General features: G+C 39.9%; 1 protein-coding gene across 1 annotated transcript in view; it reads left to right on the top strand.

Annotated features, from left to right (window-relative positions):
- Window positions 1–22,140, top strand: part of ASCC3 (activating signal cointegrator 1 complex subunit 3) — a 214,471-nt gene that overhangs the window by 43,716 nt on the left and 148,615 nt on the right. The window contains exons 9-10 of the mRNA XM_083731023.1: window positions 3,983–4,183; window positions 4,654–4,794. Coding sequence (XP_083587149.1) covers window positions 3,983–4,183; window positions 4,654–4,794 — 342 coding nt within the window. The remainder of the gene's footprint in view (window positions 1–3,982; window positions 4,184–4,653; window positions 4,795–22,140) is intronic.

Genomic DNA, 22,140 nt, shown 5'->3' with positions numbered 1-22,140 from the left:
ATCAATGCGCAATTATACTGTCCCGATTTTTTTCCTTTAGCCATAAAAGTCCAAATGGTCAAGCTCTCCAGGGAAAGAACAAACTTAATGATAATTTTCAAGGCAAATCAAAGCCATCGCAAACTTCAATTCTCTTCTCCATTTTGCTTGTTTATATTATTTTGTTAGGTAAACATGTTGTTCAAGACCAATTAATTCTTATCAAATCAAGCAAGAGTCATAAGTAGCAATGAATTTGGGAATACATGACAAGTGGGAAAGTTTTCATTGAGAAATGAAAGGCATGATGACCCCTGCCTTTTCTTACAAAGAAAACTAGTTCAGAACTACCAATTTGTCAGATCTGAGTTTGGCAATTCAGGTCGTTTTGAAACAGCTGCAAAGGGGCTGGCTAATTAAATGGGGTGCAGCAGAAAAAGCGAAATATTTTCTGGACTTGCACTAAACATTACTTTTTACCTCTTCCAGCTCCTGTAGCCATCCAGATACATTTATTGCATTGTGAGGGAAAGTGACTGGCGGAGGGGAGGGGATGGGGTTGCAGGGGGGAAGTGGTGATAGGGTTAACCCTTGCCTATTTTCCCATTGCTGCAAACTGATCAATTGCAAACAGGCAAGAATAGAGACTTGGGTTCATGAGCAGTGATCTGCATCTGAAGGTGTGTTGCTCAAACAGACTATTCTTTAGGTTGTTTTCATAAATTGTGGTTCCTTCTCTTTCCTCATGCCACCGTCTCTTAGAAGTACATGTTTGAAGAGCTTTCCAAGATCGCTTCATTCTTTCTGGGCTTTGATTTCTTGTTCCTGCCGCCTTTTAGGAGTAGTGACTTGACAGACTGCCAGCCCATCTTGAAAAATCTGTCGTTGCTCACTCCTACTACTTTTCCTCCTCTGCCTGGTGTAACCATTATTTTTAAAAAAAAAAAAAATCAAAGCATGTCGGTAGCAATTCTTCTCCTGGAAACTGTTTCTGCCCTTCTCTTTTTCTTCTACACTTATGAATTGATCACACCTGGAATAGAAAACCTTAAGATGACTTTGACTTTTCACGTGGCGAGTTTCTGAGAACTGCTGTAGAAACAAAGGGAACACATTTTTCATTCCCAAGCCTGACCCCAGTTAGCATGATCAAGAAATTGCTAAAAAAATTGGATTGCGTATATTAACATGCATAATCTTGCACAACAGCTGTAGAATACTAGGTGAAATAAATGATCTGTCTAGTTCAACATTCTCTCTGGTATCTGTGGCCAGCCTAATGTGCCAGGAAAGCTTGCATGCCCCATATCTCTGTGCCCTGTTATCTGAGTGTCAGGAATATACTACGTGAATATGTCCTTCATGAATTTACCATCTCATTAAAAAAAAAAAAAAGGGAGATGGGTCGCTCTGTGGGTTAAACCACAGAGCTTAGGGCTTGCTGATCGGAAGGTTGGCAGTTCGAATCCCCATGACAGGGTGAGCTCCCGTTGCTTGGTCCCTGCTCCTGCCAACCTAGCAGTTCGAAAGCACGTCAAAGTGCAAGAAGATAAGTAGGAACCGCTCCGTCGGGAAGGTAAATGGCGTTTCCGTGCGCTGCTCTGGTTTGCTGGCCACATGACCCGGAAGCTGTATGCCAGCTCCCTCGGCCAATAAAGCGAGATGAGTACCGCAACCCCAGAGTCGGTCACGACTTGACCTAATGGTCAGGGGTCCCTTTATCTTTACCTTAAAAAAATATCTATTGACGTAAGTGATGTGTTAATATTCTGTGGCAGTAGGTTTCATAGGTTTATTGTGCATTCCTGTGAGGAAATCTTAAAACTGCTTTGTTTTTGTTTTACTGTATAAAATGAAATAATAATTTCCATCCTCTCTGCTCCCTGTATACTTAAAAGTCCTGATGTTATTTGTACAGAAGATGCTTGATCCCCCTAATCATTTCAATTGCTTTTTAACATTTGCTTCTCGTAATATACATTCCTGATAGTGGTGGGGAGCCTGTGGCCCACCACAGGTTGCTGAACCTCAGTTGTGATTGGTCCCAACTCCCATATGCATTGCCAGGGATGATGGGAATTGTATGCCAGCAGGAGCTGGAGGACCACAGGTTCCCCCTACCCACTTCAAACACAACTTGAGGCAACTTCTGGATGCACTGCTCACACTTGAGGCTCAAGTGGCCTTGGTGGCATGGAGTGCCTTCCATTGGCTTCAACTGTTAGTCCAACTATGTCCTATCTAGACAGGGATAGCCTGTCTTCTATCATCTATCCTCTGGTAACCTCTAGGTTAGATTACTGCAACAAGTTACACATGGGGCTGCCTCTAAAGGCAGTTTGATGCAGAATTTGGCTGCCAGGTTGCTGAACGGGGCAAGACAGTTTGGGCATATGATGCCAATCCTGGCCTGATTGCACTGGCTGCCAAATAGTTTCTGGGTCCTATGTAAAGTGCTTTTTTTGACCTAAAAGCCTCAAATGTCTCAAGACTGCAATAACTCTCTCCAGATGAACTGACCCAGACCCTGCAGTAATAATCTGAGGCCCTTCTTCATGTGCCTCCTCCTCAAGAGGCCCAGAGAGTGGCAACACAAGAATGTGTCTTTTCTGTGGTGGCTTTCCCTTTGTGGAATGCTCTCCCCAGGGAGACTCGCCTGGTCCCTTTATTTTTAGGTGTCAGGCAAAAACTTTCCTAATATGCCTAGATTAAAATGTGAAGTGCTGGATGGAAGAAAAATTAGTAAGGAAAGATAATAAGAATATGTAGATAATTTGAGAAGGTTGTAGGATGCAAAGATTATTGTAAATTGTATAATGTAGAGGAAATCGAGTGGGGGAGGAGGGAAGTGGAAGGGAGAAAAGAATAATATGATGGATTGAGGAAATAGAAATGTAAATGTATGGGGGATGGGGAGGAAATGGTGTTGGCCTTGATATATCTGTATTGTAAAGTAATATGTGGAAAAAAAAGAAAAGGGAAAAAACCTCAAAGCGGGGGAAAAAACCTTTCCTCTTCTCCCAGGCTTTGACTAATTTAAAAAATCTGTGGCCTTTTAAAAGGGGGGGGGTGTATTGTTTTTGTTTGCTACTATGGTTTGTGTTTTTTTGTGTTTTTATATTGAAATCCATCCCATGATCCTTAGTTGAAAGGGGGTGTAGAAATATAGTAAGTAATCATATTCCATTGATATGGGCTAACCAGCATTGTGCATAGCATTCTTATAACGTTACTTGCTTATAAATTGCCTAAAATGAACTGTTATCAGTCCGTATCAAGGAGTGCAAAGCCACAAGATATATGCTGTTAGAAGAAAAAAGTTGATTGCAAAGTGGGAGGGGGGAAGTATGTAATGGTCAAAGTGGTAGACTGTAATCTTAGCTGAACTTGAAAGGAGACGAAGTGTGACTAAGGGAAAAGTTGTGAGAAATGTTTATTTTTAGTAAAGTGGAAAGAAAGTTGGCAGGTGATGACAACTAAGAGGACCTGAGGAGCAAAAAAGTGAAGAAGGGAATGGATAAATGTGAAACTATGCTTTTCAGTTAGTTGAATGTTAGGTGTGATGTAGTCTAGGGATAGAAACTGGGGCCCTCCAGATGTTGTTGTGACTACAGCTGAAGACTTTTATTCGAGCGAGCAATTAAAGTAATTTCTGCTTTTATAGTTTGTTTTTAACTTTTTTTTTATCTTGATTGCATTTGTTGACCTTGATATAAACCAAATAGAATCAACTGCAGGTAAGAAATACATAAATAGTCAAATTAATTAAAAGTTGGACAAATAATATAACTCTCATAATCCCTGGCTGTTGGCTTGGCTGGGTGGGGTGATGGGAGCCAGGAGTCCAGTATCATTTAGAGGGCTACTGGTTCCCCACCCTGGTGTAGTTCATAACAATGCCATATTAAAGTTAGAGAGAATTGTAGGCTTTAGTCCTTGTCAACAGCAACTGTTTTAATTATTTAGCTGAATGCTTCTTTTCTTTTCTGGACTTTTATTGCAGATTGGGCAACTTGCTTTCAAGGGCATGAAAAGGTTAAATCGAATCCAGTCCATAGTTTTTGAAACTGCCTACAATACAAATGAAAACATGCTAATCTGTGCGCCCACTGGGGCTGGAAAGACTAACATTGCCATGTTAACAGTTTTGCATGAAATCCGTCAGCATGTTCAGCAAGGAGTCATCAAAAAGGACGAGTTTAAGGTAGGAATTTAATGAACTGCAGGACAGCTTTATAACTTGTAAGATAAAGCCCATTATAGAGTTGTGCACATTTATATGGATTCAAGAAGTTTTCAAGGACATTGTGTTTTCCCCAAGTCACACGGAGATGGAGCCTGTTGATTTACTTCATCTCTGTTATGTAATTCCTTTTTCTGTTCTGAAAATCTTATTACCCATGTGAAAAGCTTTGAAAATATATTTAGCTTTGATGCAGAACCAATTTTCAAAATGATAAGCCCATGTAAACAAAATCTATTGTCTTTTAAAAAGCTGCACACTTATCCAGCACCGATAACCACTTTCCATATACAACTATTAAGTTTTTCCCCCGTTGCTGTAAGTGCTAGGTATAATATTTCACAATAAATTGTGATTTGTATCAGTTGCTACAAAACCAACAGTCTTGTACACTTTGCTCATTTATCAAACTGGTGTCCTTTTTGGTACAGATTGTTTATGTTGCTCCTATGAAGGCATTGGCAGCTGAGATGACAAATTACTTCAGTAAGCGGCTGGAGCCACTAGGCATTACAGTGAAAGAGCTGACTGGTGATATGCAGTTGTCGAAAAGTGAGATTCTACGAACCCAGGTATGCTACATGACAAACATAAATATATTGATGGATGCAAGCAAGCAAGAGTAGTGTATAAATGTGCTTTAACAAAACAATGAAATATTCTTGATTCATGAATTAAAGCAGTGATTTTTCAAACTTACTGCCATCAGGTTAGCTTTTCTGCAATGCTACCTGCTGCAGAAGATGGTGGGAAACATTCTAAGCTGCCTTGAAAGTCCATGCATAGAGGGAAACATTTGTGGAATATCTGAAAAGTTTTTGTATATATTTAAGCTTGTTAGCAGGATTAACGTAAAGCAATAAGTTAAATGCAACGTTAAAGAAAAATCAGGGAATAGGTAATAAATCGAATAACATAGGAAACACAGTATTACAAATGATAAGAAACTGCAAAAGGGGTGGAGTCAAAATATATACGTTTATTGGGAAGTTTTGTATTTGTATGTCTCTGGGGGGGCGGAATCCAAAATTGGAAAATAAAATTTATAAAAAAGAAAAAAGAAAGTCCATGCATAGTGCTAGTCAAGCCTTTTGCGTTTCACAAGTGCCTTGCATGAGCAGAGATCACACACACCACTCCACTGTATGCCTGCTTTCAAGTGGCAAGGCACAAACTGTAGTGATGAAGAAATAAGTCATCCAGTGAAACTTGTTCTTATTTACTGATACTTTTATTGGGAAACCAACTCCCTATGAACTTCCAAATGGCCCTAGTGTCTCTTGGATGACTCTGAAAAACTGTTTTATGCCATGGCACCAGTATCAGTGCTCTTACCGCTTGCAGATCTGAGAGAGAAGTGAATGGATCTAGTGATACACAAATGGAGCTTTCAGCTTCTGTGTAAGCATAAGAAGAGCCCTGATGGATCAAGCCAAAGGCTTGCTTTTCTCATACCAAATGAGTGCTCAACCAAATACCTACAGGAAAATCATAGGCAGGACCTGAGTACAGGCTCCCCATTTGTGTTCTCTAGCAACTGATTTTCAGAAGCATGCTGCTTCCAACCAGGGAGGCAGCCATTTGTAGCTAGTAGCCATTGAGAGCTGTTTATATCCATTGATTATCTTTAGTGAATTTGTCTGATCCTCGTTTAAAGCCATTGCAGTTGACGACCATTACTGCCTCTTGTAGCGGTGAATCCCATAGTTGAGCTATGCGCTGTGTGAGAAAGTACTGAAGCTTTCAACACTGAGCTTCATGGGATGTCCAAGAGTTCATACTGAAAGCATGTCTAAATCATCATCATCATCATCATCACCATCATCTTAGCACTCTGGCTGAAAGTGAGACAGGAGAGAGCTTGTTAAATTTCACCAAAGAGGGTTTTGCAAAACTGTGGCACCATCTCTGAGAAGACCCTAAGTATCGCCTGAGTTTTTAATCAGTGACAGGATAGAGAGCAGAAACTCATTTTAAGATGTGGGCCAGTTTATTTGGGTGATGTCAGTCATGTCAGTCATAAGGGGCACTGTGCTGTTATGTATACCCTGTTCTTATCTCTCTGCAGCCTTTCTGTTTCTTTCCTTCAAACAGATACTGAATTGTTATCTAACTATTTGTGTACAGGTCAACTTGCAACTTGCATTTGGTTAACTTGCTCAATCCCAGCTTTACATGTTTGGCAGCTGGCCAGCTGAAATCGCACAAATTAAACACACACGTTGTCGACAACCTACCCACCCCAGCCTCCATACGCAACATAGGGATTTAATACTGACCTAGCTAAAGGAGTTTTGTAAGGATTGTTGCAACAGAAATGTGTATTTGAAGCACTTAAGTGTTTTCAAAATGTCTCATCCTTTTTTACGCCAGCTCTGATTTCTAGCCCTAAACCAGAAACTCTAGGCTCAGATGTAGGGGCTGGGATGTGCACACAGAGCTCTGGATAAGCCAGAAGAGCCCAATTCCAGTAACTGGAAAAGTGCCACATGCAGTGGATACGTGGGTGCACAAAAATCTATTATGGTGAACAGACACTTTAAGTCAATGTGGCTGCCTTTGTTCACTCACAGTTCTTTGTGCACAGCAGAACCCAGCAGGGACTGTCTGTTTACATATTGTCTCCCCACATACTAGAAAAGGTGGCGTGGGCAAATTAGTTTCCTGAAGCTCCTTTATAGAGGTTTTCTGTAAAGATCTGAGCAGCATTAATGTCTATTTTAACCAGATTTGTGGTAAGCACACTTGTGAGACAGATGTTGATGTGGTTTATTATGTTAGGTAATATTGGAAACTCTGAGACAGAGACGTTAATAAATCCATAATGAGAGTCGGTAGCACAACTCCTACATATAACTGGTTTATTACTTTGCGAAAATACAACTTGTTTATGTAAGCTAATATTTCAGTGAAGTGGGCACTTCTCCAGTTACGCGTGCAGTGTTGCTTTTCTGGAATGGAGAAATAGCTTGGAGGGGGCAAGCAGATTGCCATTTCAAAGATTAGTAGATGGATTGCTTTTGTGATGACAGTGCAGTAGAAAGAAGTAAAGCAGACAACAGACGTGTCACAGCTGAACAGAGCAAGTAGCCCTGAGGGTGGCAAATGATATCAGGACTTTTTGAGCTGTATGGATTAGCACCCTGATGGGTTTGTCCGCTGATGGACTTCAGACACTTCAGCTATGATGGCTTTTCTGTCCAGTGGCAAATGATCCTGACAGGAGAGGGAACAATGCAGTTTTTCCCTTCAAGGGGAGAGCGACAACCAGCTTTAGGTAAGCAAAAGTGTGTGGGGAAGGGCTAGAATTCCTCACTTCCGAGGTGTCTTCCTGCCTTTGTCAGAGAGAACAGTTTTTGGCACAACTCCCATTTTTGTTTGGCCTGTTTTTTGGCATAGGCTTATCTGCCTCTCGGGATATCATCACCAAACTTGACACGAGGGCTTCCACAGGTGTGCACAGCAGTTTCCCATAATGTTTGAGTATCAGGTGCCATTTTGAACCAAGATGGCAGACCAAAAGGTGACTCTTGATTTTACCTGATTTTTGACGTGATTGGTTCAAACTCACAAAGTGCACTACCCACTTAAAAATCACAATATTTTCTGTTTTTAAGAATACTATGCAGGGCTGGGCACTCCCTGCTAGTATATAATGTAACACTAAGAGTATTTTTGTCGCACTTTAAAGTCTAACAAATGCATTATAACTTAAACTGAAACAGACAAACATGGCTTCATTTCTGGAAATACAATAATTGTGATTATAATAATTTTATTATTTATTTTAATTTTAGTTATTAAGCACGTGTGACAAAATCTCTGTATGTTCAGTCAGTACAGTCTCCATTTGGAATTGCTAATTACTCAGGTTGTTGGTTGCCCAGCTGCTGTTCTGCTCACTCTGACATTCCTTCTCCTGATGACTGCTGCTTCACTTGCAATTTTTAAAGGGCCATTGGTTCCTAAATGCTACACGAGATGGAGCCAGATGTGTGTATCCTCCCATGGCTCACCTCTTCTTTAATTTATACTCTGTGATTCCTCACCCCTTTTCTACCTACCACCTGGCAGTAAAAAAAACTAAAAAAACCCACCTTTTTTTAAAATGGCGGAATGAAAGAGAGAAGCCCAGTACCACTGATGTGCAGCCTTAATAACTGGGTGATACGCTGAACAGACACTTTGTGGAGTCTGTGGGTATCCTTTTCTAGTATTAAAGGTCTGTTTTAATTAAAATACTATAGACATATATCACACATATTCACACACACACACACAAAAAAAATTATTCCGCTCATCAGCATCACAACTCTGCACTGTCATAAGTGAGGACAGTACAACTGGGGTAGCCTGGTTTCTTAATGTTTGCTGTTTTTAAGACCAGCTTGTTTTTTTTTTACATGTGAGACCTTTTGGAATAATGGCTTTTGAGCACAAATAGGAGCAGCTGGAATCACAGTAGGTTCTCTGAAGACCCCGACATTACCAAGAAAAGTTCCCCATTAAAAACGTTACATCTGAAAAGAAAAAGCAGTTGTTATAATACTTGTATTTTCTTCCGTCATAACTAGATGGAGAAAAAAACTAATGCTGAGCGTTTTGCCCACCCACAGAGCTTCGGGATCAGAATATTTGCCTTTGATCGACATTTGGGCTGGGACCTGTAGCAATACCAGAATACATCAAGAAGCTATTGCTAATAAAGAGGAAGCCTTGTTCCTTTGCTGATAAATCTCTTGCAGCATTTCTCAGTGGCACAGCTATGCTGAAAGTAATTTCTTTTATTCACAAGGTAGAAAGGCATGCCCTATTTAAAATTAGATTCTTGTTCCCCCTTAAACGAACTACAAATGGAAATATAAAAATGTCTGTGTCTTTTTTCAAATGTAGCACAATGTACCCAAAGGTTGGTAGTGGTGTTCGAGGCTGAAGATACTTAGGAAAAACGTCTAGCTCTCCAGAGGGAGCTGAACATCCTTTTCATATGCAATCATTTTTATAATCTGAAGTCTTCCTTATTTCACACTGTGTTCTCCCTTTATGGATTCATCTTTATAGTAGAGTGGTTTATGTGCCCCAGAATAAAGTGTTACATCCCACTTGATTGTATATTTTGGGAGGCATTCAGCAGTGCTCTTACGAACCTTCCATCTGTCCAAGCATTGCAGCTTGCCAGATAGAATGATCCCCTCTCTCCTCCCCCTTCATGCTGTTCTGGAGGTTCTTCCGGGCCCCCTATTGGCTATTTCAGGGGGTGAGGGGGAGGACGGCATGAAAGTCCCATTGTGCAAGCAGATCCAGCATGCCTTATGCTCATGGAACACATATGGGGAATCCTGCCCCCAGTCTTTAGGGCAGAACTCCAAGACTATCTACTCCCTTGCCCATCCCATCTTCTCACAGAGCTTCTGCCAGATGTCATTCAGAGCACAACATCTAAACATTTTTATGCTTGATTCATTGCACAAAGAGCTCGAGGCAAGATTCAACTAGTTGTTCCATGCACAAAATGAGGTCTGCTTGCACAACCTAACTTTCTCCCTCTCTCCTCCCACCCGTCCCCCCCCCCAAAAAAAAATAGGTTCTGGGGGTTTGAGGGGAAACCCAGAACAGTTTTAGGTGGTGTGAGGGGCAAGAGGAGGAAGTCTTATTGTGTGACTGGACCTCATTCCCACACTCATGCCCCACTTAGCACTGTGCTGAGTTCTACCCTCTGCATGCACCCTTTGTGGGTTTTCTGTATCACTTTGTCATATGGAATACCATTATGCCTAGACAGCTAAGTGGTAGAGCGCATGCATTCCGTTGCAGCCGGTCCCAGGTACAGTCCATGGCATCTCAAGGCAAGAGGATTGACTAGAACTTGGAGAACCACTGACAGTCCTAACAAGCAGTACAGTGGTACCTCGGGTTACAGACGCTTCAGGTTACAGACTCCGCTAACCCAGAAATAGTACTTCGGGTTAAGAACTTTGCTTCAGGATGAGAACAGAAATTGTGCGGCAGCAGGAGGCCCCATTAGCTAAAGTGGTACCTCAGGTTAAGAACAGTTTCAGGTTAAGAACGGACCTCCAGAACGAATTAAGTTCTTAACCCGAGGTACCACTGTACTGGTTCCGATGGACAGGTAGACAGGCCTAATATAAGGCAGCTTTCAAGGTTCCTGCGTGTGACACGCTAACAGGTGATGATGGCAGATTACTAGCTACCAACGTATTCAAGTAAGCACTTTGCAAAACAGTCATCTGTACCATTCTGAGACATGTGCTCGTTCTCCTGATTAGCCCGTTGTAACATGCAACTAATTTCTAATGCTGCTCAAAACCCAGCTAGACAGTGTGTTAGGTTTGTGGCCACAACTGCATTCCTTCTCCTCCTTTTAAATGGTGGCAGCCAAGGGGTCCTAATTTGGACTGGGACAAGAGATGGAAGGGAGGTGATTTGTACAAAGAAGTGTGAACGTTCAGTAAGTGCTAAATAAGAGCAGAGTAAGGCACCTTGAATTTTGGGAAAGGTAGTATATATTTTATTATTTTTAAATTACTAATGGTAATTTAAATTTAATATTGCAAAAAAATGACTTTCCTTTTTTAAAGTATGTTGATTTCATTCAGCCTCCTTTCCTTGTGAACCCTCTCCTATTTTTTAAATGACAAAATTATTTAATCCCCTTTTAGAATAAAGGCTTTTTTATTTCAAAACTATATATGTTCTGGTTGATTGAAGCAGGCTTTTTGCTTAGAAGATTTAGTTTCAAGTATGCACACTCTTCCATTTATTTTACTCACTGTCTGAAAAAAATCAGTGTTAGTAGGCCTAAAAATGAAATAGTTAAATTAATAGCTATGCTGAGGTTTATTGTTGTACAACTTTAAAGGGCTAACATAAAAAAGAAGAAATAATGTTTTTCTTTGGATTCCTCATCAATCCAAAATAGTTGAGCACGCTGAAAAGGAATATTTACTGCTTGTTGCTTATGTGTTTTCATGGACTGGTCCAACAGTGTCACCTGCAGGTGAACAAAATGTGTTTCTTAATTCTTGTAGTTGTTAATCCAGTATATGATGCTGTAGAAGAGCTAGTGTTTTTTTAAAATAAAAAAATAAAAAAGGTTAAATGTTTTACTTTTCAATTCAATATAACCCAAGCTAGCAATGCTTTTGCCTACAAACCTTTCATCTACCTTTTCTTCATCTCCACGTTGGTTGAAAGAATGTTTATAGTGAATTCAGGGTGAATTTCAAATAAAGCGCACAGTACAGTACATTAGATTAAATTAGTGACACTTCCCCTAAATCAGGAATGAGGAATGTGTGGTCTTCTGAATATTTCTGAACTACATCTGTCACCCGTATTACTGGCCATGCTGACTGCAGCTGATGATTGCTGGAAGTCCAACATCATCTGAATAGCGCCCCATCCCTGCTCTGAAAGTTTACCTAGTCAGTTTTAGATCTGATTTAATATTTGTAAAACGTGATGATAACACACTAATAGTCTTGTCTTTATTCATGCAGGCAAGCATTTTGAAGTGACATTCCATTGTCTGATGAGTATTTTTTTTATTTTTGAAATCTTATTAAATGTTTATATTAATGCAAAATCAAAATCTCTTAAGGTTATTTTTTTCAGAGTCAGGCTTCATAAATGGAAAGAGAACCCTTAGGAAGATGCTGGGAAAACTTTTTACTTCAAAATTCACAATTCTATTATCTCTGGCTTACAAATGGTCCTTGTCATGCTTTTTGCATGGTGCTGCTGTAGGATTGCTGCAGGATTTGGGAAATCAGAGCGGTGATTTCCTATTGCCCTCCACAACACAGCATTGAGACTGCAGATGTCAACCACTGGCAATGCTTTGAATAAGCTATTTAGCAAGTGCACCTGCCTCACAAAGTTTTAAAATGTTTTTCACTTTGAAGCCTTTTCTCTTGTAACTGCTTACTATCTCAAACTTCAATTTGAATTTCTAAAACCTGTTCTGCTTTCCACATGAAAAAGAGAGAGACCTTGCCTCAAGAGGGCTCGTCATCTGGTGGGAAATGAAGCAGAAGAGCAAGATGAGAAGAGGAAAAGCAGACCACCTGTCCTGTGGACCAAAAGATGCTCATTCTGGTGATCATTTGCAGAGTCGCACAAAGTGGCTTGCAGTTCAGTGCTCTGGGTGCTAGTGGAAAGCATTTAAAGGCAGAATTCCTTTTTCCTCCTTGAAAAGTAGCAACAACAATAACTAGCTGCCCTCCTTGCAATGTTTTGCCAGATATGATTGCAATTAGTGCTTGTTTAATAAATGGCCGACTTGTTACTAATAGATTTATTAATAATATTTTTACAGAGACAGATGTGGAATATCTAACAGTAGAGCTGCAGGACTTTCTATGCTCATGTGTTAACTGCTTAGGATATGGTATACTGACTGCTGTGGCAAAGTGGTGATATTGTGTGCAACTTCATGCCAGAATTACAACATTACATTATTTGTTTTTTCAGGCAAACTCTGGGTATAATGATTTGTATCATTTTAAACTGCTATAACAATAAAGCTTTACTAATTTCCCTTTATATAATTGCTTTGTAAATCTGTTAATGCTTGATTGCATTATGGTTTTTTAAAAATCTCACCAAATGATGACCCTTTTTACTGTGTGTTGAGTGCAAATATGATTTTTACAACATACATAAAACAAATAGGACCCACTTATGAGAAATATTTCATTACTTGTATTAATAACTTTAAACATTGTAGAATTCCCAGAGTTGGTTATTGATTTTTTTTTACTTTTGCAAGATTTAATAGCTTCTCATAAAACCCTTTTGTGCAAAGAAATCCACATATCTGTAAAACTACTGTATAACTCTTTTGTGCTCCCCCCATACAAAAAGCACTATAAATTTAAAAGGATAGAAAAGCAGTCTTTATAGGTAATGCAAATGATGCATTAAGCTAGATTCTTTTCCTAGGCTACAATTTAAAAGTACTCTGAAGTCCAATTATCTTTGATTTAGCTGTAAAGATTTCAGAATAACAGCTGTGCTTGTTGAGTGAATATTCTTGAGCAGAGAAATGGATTTGAATGGTGAGAAATGTGGAGAGTAGGGGAGGGATGGCAAAATGGAAGTGGAGGAACACAGGAATGCTTTCTTTCTTTTTGTTCTTTTTCTTAAAAACAAAAACATTCTGTCTTTTAGTGTGATGATTATATAGAATAAGCAACAACACCGAGGAATCCAATAGTACTTAACATTTAATCTAAAAGCAGAAATGAAGAACAAATTGGGTATTATATATATAACCATAGTATCAGTGCATGCAAAATGACTTTATAACAGTTTAGTGTACTGGGCTTTCTTTTGAAATTCATGCAGAATAATTTTGTTTGCCAATTCAGTAGCCATCAGATTGAATTTACTTCAGCTGCTTAATTGAAACACACAAATTAATCTTTACCTCTCAGATGCTAAAAGCCTTAAAAGTAAAGCGCTGTTGTTCCCAGCGTGATTTTAGTCCCTGTTTGACCAACTTGCAGTTAGGGAAATCAGCAATCTTTTAATTTTGATTTCTGCTTTTAAATTAGAAATGTGTGCAATCTTTGCATGATGGAAGTTTAAATGGGAAGCTAAAGCCTCTATAAAGCTAAGTAGTCTAAACACTGTTTCTGCAGATTGCATCCTCCTGCCATTTCTTTGCTTTCAGAAGGTCTTGATAGAAGACTCTGATGAATCAAAAGCAGCAGCAGCAAGGATGAAGGTGATCTTCTGCATCATCTCCCTGCTGTTCTGAAGTGTCCCCAAGCTATTGAGAGCAGAGGTTTTTTGTGGGGAAAGCACCAATGATCACCTTGATCCCTGTTCTTCTGACCCAAGCCTGAATCAAATATGCTGAATCAAATAACATTCTGTCAGCTACCCGATACCAACTGAATATAACCCTGAGGCACTTGTTTTGCTTGCACAAGTTTTGCCTTTGTTTAGGTATTTTGATTTTGTTTTGAGTGTATCTGCTGAATTGTTGTTGGTTTTTTAAAAAAACAACATCAGCAGTTTGATTTTCCAAGGCTTTGAGGTCTTAGTGTTTTGGGAATGGTGTAATGTTGCAGGAATGAATTCCCTTCACTGATTTGTCTCTAATGAAGAATGAGTAGGTCATATTTGAGAATGAAAGAACCATAGAGCTAATTCATATGTTGCATTATGGAGAAGATGGGGGAAAGCAGAGGGACTATTTTCCCTGCATATGTTGCAACATGCAAAGGAAGAGACCCTTAGTTCACATTTACAGAAGTAATAAAATTCACACGCAGGATGGAGGCAGGGTTTTTAGGGGCAGATCAGGAAAAGGTAGTGCTTAATCCCTCCTACACTTGCCAAGTCTCCTCTGAAATTAGCTCTCAGAGGCTCATCCTCCAGCTGGGCTTAATTTGCATTTCTGAACTCAGTTGGCACAAACAAACAAAACTGACTAAACTGACTAAAAACCGTTAAGCATTTTACATATCTGCCAATCCTTTATTGCAGATATTTCCCCACCTCCAACACACTCCCATCCCATTACAAACGGGGGTTGGATCGCTATGATTGTCTTGCAACATGTAGTTTGACTCTGTGTACTAGAACTTAGGTCTGAAATAAAGCAGTGGGTCGGGACTACATCTTAGTAGCAGAGCATGTGCTGTTAATGCAGAATATTTTTAAGTTCAACCCTGTTCTCCTGGTTGAAAGAGTAAGTTAGCAGGCAATGGAGAAGCACTCTGCCTGAGCGAGACAAATAGTCTAACATGGTCATAGTACAAACATTCTCTTCCTCCCTAGAGAATGAAGGAAGAGTATGTGATGGAGACTTAATTGCACTATGTAGCCGCCAATAAGCTACCATGCTGGAAAGCCAGAATGCATTTCCTAGATGTAAGGAATCCCCTCTGTGAAGGCAGAATAATAGGATGGTAGGATTTCCTAGCTGTGCGTGTGTTCCATCACAATCAGTCAGGTCCCTGTGATGTACAGGAAAAGGAAAACACTTGGTTTTTGTTTCATTTTGCTTTACATCACAATTTTTTTCATATTTCAGAACTGAATATTTTCTTAACAAATTGTCAATCAGCTTTCACTACACAGGGGTAGGGAATCTGATCTAGCCAGAGGGACAGATCCTCACCTCCCTTAACTCCCATGGGCCATTTCAGTAGGTGAACATTGTCACATGGTTTGAAATAAAGTTGTGCAGGCAAAGGCACAAGGGTTTTGTAATAATTTTATAATTTAGCTATTATTGGAGAAATATTGGAAAACTAATAAAAAATATTCCTGCCCCCCCCAAAGGCACAAGGGTTTTGAAGATGCTATTGATTGGTGGTACCTGCATACCTCACTTTCAGCAGGGGGTCATGCCTGTGCCATACCTGAAACTCTGTATGACATCAGGTGTGTGTGGCTTATGGCCCTAATCTGGCCTGCAGCCTGGATGTTCCCCATGCCTGATTTATACCTCACACTTTGACAGAATCGCCTGTTAAAATGGGCAATGAAATGTGGGGGGAAAGAGAAAATTATGAACAGGATTGCTGTGTGCTAATGAGGCACGCTAGCTGAAAGTTGTCATACCTGATTAAGGAGCTTATTGGCATCAGTCAAAGCTGACACTGGAGTATTGGAGTTGATATAACCATGATTAGTGAAATGAATTAGAGCAAAGAAAGTAGGATAATAATATGGAATTTCTCTCCTGTTTAAAACATTTAAATCATTATTTAAACTTGCAGACTGAGAAGCTAATTATGTATTTTACAATACAAGTGTTGGATTTCACAAAGCACACAAGCTGTTCCTCCTCTTTTGTTCTGGAGGCTAAAAATGTGCTTTGTGTAGACATACTTACCCTAGAAAAATGTACTGGAATACTGTTTTGATGCTGCTTTTTATCAGTATACCATAATATGCTTTATTCTGATGACTTTCCCCCATCTTATCCTTCCTTCTTTGCACTTTCTCCTCTCTGCTCCCTTATGTCCTTTTATCTTTTGATATGTTTGCAGATTATTATACAAATATAGGTGCAAATCTTAATCAGTTTAATTGGTTAGTAAACTATTAAAGCTTATTCCCAGTTAAACAACTATGCATCTTCAGCAGAGTCACATTTTGTTACCATCTTTACTATTCTAGTTCTACATCCACCACAGTTTCTGGTCTCACCCACTTCTGGCATGCAATAGTTGAGATGTCACAAGAAAACTCTGCTATCCTCCGTTATCTTGACATGGTTTTTTCTGTACTGATGAGTTTAAATTTAGGGTGAGCATCTTCCCTGACTTCTGGTTTTATGTGGATATCTGGATGAAGAGAGCTTCAACACCTTTTTCGTTTTTGTTTTAAAAAATATTTCTGTCGTAATGTTACTGTGAGCATGTTACATGTTCAGTGACATGGAACAACTTTTTCCAGCTCGAACAGAGATAGCTGGTCTCAGTGATCCATTCAGAATACAGCTGTTAGATTAACCGGGAGAGAGCCATTAAGAGCACATTGTACTTCACAAGGTATTCTTTTGTGGGCTCCCCCTGTATCTGAAATGTGGCAGGTGGCTACTTGGGAGAAGGCCTTTTCTGTGCTGATGCCCAGCTCTAAAATTTCTCTCCCCAGAGAATGCTAGCCCGGCAATCTGGTGCCTTTCTACCATGAGGTGAATGCATTTTTAATTTCACTGGGGTTTTAATTTTTTAACTCCAGTTGATCTGTATCTGGATGCTGCTTTTATAAGGGTGATGTTTTTCACTTATTTTAATTCATTAGTAACTTTATGATGATTTTAACACTTTATTGTAATTTGGCCAGATGGGATATAGGAATTTTGTAGTTACTAAGTGAAATTTTAGGAGTCCTGCAAAGACAGTGTGCTATCAGGCTTATTTTTGCTCTTGAATATACTGGGATGGTCATGTGCGCTCCTGCAGTCCAGTTGATTTGCACCCTCAGACTTTCTAGATGGTCATGTAGAATCTGTAGCAATCTGTGCATGATCCATAGCTTTTTACAGAAAGACTGTAACTTTTCATGCCAAAAAAAGTTCCCATTTTGGGGAATGGGTATTGGTCATGCTTCCGTTGCACTAAAGCACTAGGTTGTCCTGACAGTGTGCCAAGTTAGGTTTGCTTTTTTGTGACATGCTTCCTTGGGGGCAGGGGAGCGGGTGGAAACGAGCAAAGGTTTAGCATAGCAATAGCAGCCTTTACAATACTTTTTTGTTGCATTGCAATCCTGTGTATACTGAGAAGAAAGTCCCACCTCATTCAATGGGACTCAATCCCAGGTAACACAACATAGGATTGGAACCTAAATATCTGTATCCAAAGTCTTAAATGTTGCACTTTTGTTAGCTGATATTAATTTTTTTATTGACCAGCGGTTTTGGACTTCTGCACGCATTTATTCTATGCTTACCCAGTGATGGAACTAGTTTTGGAGTAGTTCCTAATACTAATCTGGGCACCACTGAAGAGGGTGTGGGAAGAAATTACATGGACAGAGAGAAATGTAAGTTGACAGTCAAAATATTGACAGTTAGCCCATTTCTATTTGGCCATGCCCTAATACGAAAACCAGATTGAAATGTCTTGCATGAGTTTCAATTCATTAACCAAATGTGACACTTTATTTCCTGGCTGTTTCTGTGCTGAGAGAACTGAAGTAATGTAATAGTGATATAAATGAAAACTCTTTGCAGTGCTGCTCACTGAGAATAGAAAACATGGCTGTAGAAAGGTATTCTAAAACTCCTTTAAAAATGAAATGGTTTTCCAGTGTCACGAAATGAATATGCTATGACTATCTGTGAAGCTTGCCATGGTCACTGTAAGAAAGAAGAGATGACAAAAATAATTATGATTATCCCAACTCAGTGTGGGCTAGTGGTATAGAAATGTGCACTTCCCATGGGCAACCTATATACCCAGCTTCACTGTACTGCTCATTTTGCCCCAATTGTATATCCTAGATCAGGGATGTCCAACAGGTTTATCGCGATATACCGGTCAATCGTGGGCTGCCCCTGTTCGATCCCAATCACATTGGCTCTACCTTCCCCTAAAAAAGCTCAACAACTTTGGCTCTTCCTCATCCTGAAAAGCTCATCAACTTTGGCTCATCCTTCCCCCCAAAAAGCTCAACATCTCTGGTCAATCCAATGGGTAGATTACTGCCAGTTTTTTTATAGTGGGAGTAGATCACAGTCTCTTGGGAGTTGGACATGCCTGTCCTAGATGAATGTATTGATGTGAGCAGAGATTTGCATTTCTAGGCAAGCTCCTTGTTGTTATACAGGCAACTGCCTATTGACGTGGGTGGTTACATTCCAAGGCACCGCTCGCGTCAACAGAACGTGTGTAAGCCTGTTGTGCCCCTGCCCCATTCCATCCCTGCCCCATTGCGGTGCCAAAAACTGTGTGCTCATCAGCGGTTGTGGTGCCAAAAACTGTGTGCTCATCAGCGGTTGTATGCATGCTGGCTGCACAAAAATAGAGAGTTGCTTCCACAGTGGTACCTCATGTTACTCACCATCCCCCATACGAATGCTGTGGGTTACGAGCTCTACTAACCCAGAAGTAGATGCCCCTTGTTGCGACTTTTGCCCCAGGATGCGAGTGGAAGTTGTACTCCCAGCGGTGTGGCAGCATGTTACGAGTGGTTTCCTGTTACAAATGGACCTCCGGAACGGATTAAGTACGTAACACAAGGTGCTACTGTACTTGAATATTTTCTTGCAAACACAGTTGGATTGGGGGTGTTGATTCCCCTCACCACATGTAAATATTTTTTTAAACCCTTTATTCCAGTAGCTAATTTTAGTAGTGGTCTTGTGCCTACCAGAAAGACAGTTGAATTGGAAAGAGAATGTAGAGATTTCCGAATACTTTGAGGACTTGCCCAAGTACGTAGAAATGTATTTACTCAGTCAAGAACTGAGCATTTCTCTAGGTGCCATGTTGAATATGTCAAAAGGAAATAATAAACTGGAGTAGGGTGGTAGACATGGGTGTGCTTAAGACCTAACAGTTTGTCACAGGGATGGGAAATATGTGGCTCTCCAGATGTTGGACTCACAGCTCCCATTATCTCTAGGCAGCATTTCCAGAGCTTAGGAATGGTGCAAGTTGTAGTCTAACAACTGGAGGGCCATAAATTCCCTATCCCTGGTTTACCATATCCTGAGGGTGGGTTGGGGAAGGTAACCTGAAAAGTGTATCTTACAACCATAATCAATCCCACTTTTGGAAGCTCAACGTTTTAAATCTAATTCTAAATTTTTGAAGCTTAAAAGGCCCTTCTTCAGACTTTATATATTTTTCCTTCTCCTCGGCACGCCTCCCATTATCCCTGATTATTGGCCATACTTGCTGGGACTGATAGGCATTGGATTCAAACAGCATCTGGATGGCTGCATGTTAGCCACACCTGCTCTTGCCCAAATCTCCTTTCCAACTATCCTATGCAGCAAATGGAGGGGAGGAACAAACAGCCCCTCATTCATCCACCCCATGCCTTGGCACTTAGTGCTACAAGGCAATTGGGTTACAGTGTTAGAATTCTAGGCAAGATGAGCAGTAAACTACTCATCTTGCCTCAGAGATGAAACAACTCACACAACTGCACTTAGAGGAGGAAATCTTCGGACTGTTTGTTCTCCTTTCCTCACAGGAGCCTAAATTCTTAGTCATAAATCTGAAAATGAACAGCATTGTCTAGCAAGACATGCACTGTTCTTCTAACTTTGGGTCCAGTCCATCAGACACTGGCACTGTTTTTCTCCCTCAGTTTGTTTAAATGGTGTTTGTGTCAGAGTCCTATTGAAATTCAATGCTGGAGACTGCTCAGCAGCTGTGCTCAATGTGTTCACACTGTCTTCAGAATAACAATATACAGAACTCCGCATTTAATTCACGTCGTTATTTAGAGTGCCATCAGCAACTTTTAATTACAACATGCAGCCGTAAAAGAGCTTTACGCTTAGCGCCGAATGTGTCTAAATACTTTAAAACTGAAGAAGAAGAAAATATGCATCTGTTTTATTTTAAATTGTGACAGCAGGGCTGTGGTACAAGAAAGTGTGTGATCGCAGCAGTACCAGTTTAGCTTTGGCAAATTAGCTAAGTAGCTTGCGTTTGTAGCATTTCACACCTTTAAATTCTTAATATGCCTTGCTAAATATATTTCATCACAGTTTGCTAATTAATGTTCTATGAAAATTACAGCTGCTAATTTTCGTGGTTGACATGGCTCATTTCAAAGTGGTAATAAGTTACATCTGTAGTGGTATGATGGCATTTTATAAATGCTGGTTGTACACTCACTATTTGGAGTTAGAGTGGGTTCATTAAAGGCCACCATCATTACATACAAAGACTTAGAAGCCAGTATCTTCCCTGTACACAGTGTATTGTTGCGATTCTCTGAGTCTAATGTGACTAACATGTCCATCTTTTTCCACATCAGGCAACCAGATGCTGGTGACGGGGGATGATTCCCTTTCCCTTGCTTGTGAGAGATGCAGGGACAATTGACTAGCTATGACTGCTGGCCTGTAGCTTTCGGCTTTTGATTTGTTCTTTTGTCACTAGCTATTCTCATTTTCTCAAAGCGAGTCAGTCTAAAAGTTAACATAATTGGAAACCACATTTTCTACTGCATTAAACTTCCGCATTTAATAGGGAAGGGTCAAAGTTGGGTGATGGAGCACATGCTCCCCGTTCCAATCTTTGCAGGTAGGACTAGGAAAAGTGCTTTGAAATCTGGATGAGCTGCTGCTAATCAGTTAAACAAAACTCAGCTAAATTGACCGGTGGTCTGACTCTGACTTTGAAGTCCCTTCAAACCATCCCTGGAATCCAACCATAGCCAAAGCGCCAATGCAGAATAGCTCTAAGAATCTTGTGCCTCTTGGAAGTTGTTAGCTATCTTAGCAAGATTGTTAGCTATTGTCAGGGTAGATTGTTAGCTGGCGTGGCTATAAGGGCACTGACAGTACTTTCAGTAAGGTTCGTTTGGATAAAGAGGGATTTGCCTGACAAGTGGACAAAAACAGAAGATTTCTGCCTCTATTTCCACATATAGAGTGTTGCAGCATCTATAAATGTTTTATTAGGTTACATAGCATAGGCATAGAGATTTATTAGCTGTCTTCTATTTTTGAAACACACACACACACACACTCACTGGTTCTGTTTTGTATAGATTCATTTAGATCAGCCTACACATTTAAAAGAGAACGTAGGGCAATTCCAACTGGTTTCCTTAGATTTATTTGTTTCCTAATTTAAATTTATATTTATTTTTTTCATTAAATGTCTATACCACCCTTTTATCCAAGGATCACAAGGCAGGTTGCAATATAAAAACAAAAAAATACATAACACGGTAACAAACAAAACAATAACCACTACCACCTTTAGCAGTATAAAGGTAAAAGTAGTATAGGTATAGTATAGCATTTAGTAGTATAGGTGACTGTGCACTTGCGTATGCTTGTGTGTGGAGAAAGATACACATCACATTTTACAGGATCCTGGATGAAAAATTAACACACGTTACACCTTTCAAACAACATTTAGACTTAGCTGATTGTACTAAAGCTTGTTTTAAAATTTGACCATGTTTAAATAACCCCCCCCCCCAGGTTGTATCAGTAAATACATTAGATACTTAGGTTTCAGTAGAGTGATAATGTGAAAGATTTGTATAATTGTGTGTGTGCCTGTGTGCAAGCATACACACACCAACTTCATTAGAAGTTGAACTTTCAGGACATCCATTCACATTGGTTGGCAGAAGGCAACAACAGAAACAAAAAAGTAGTACCAACTTACATAGTCTTCTAGCACAAAATACGTGATGGAAAAATTTTCTTTAAAAGTTAGCCAGTTACATAA

Source organism: Podarcis gaigeae (genome assembly GCF_964106915.1).
Source record: "Podarcis gaigeae genome assembly, chromosome: 3".
In the NCBI taxonomy this organism is placed as follows: domain Eukaryota; kingdom Metazoa; phylum Chordata; class Lepidosauria; order Squamata; family Lacertidae; genus Podarcis; species Podarcis gaigeae.
This window is presented reverse-complemented; position numbering and strand designations above follow the sequence as displayed.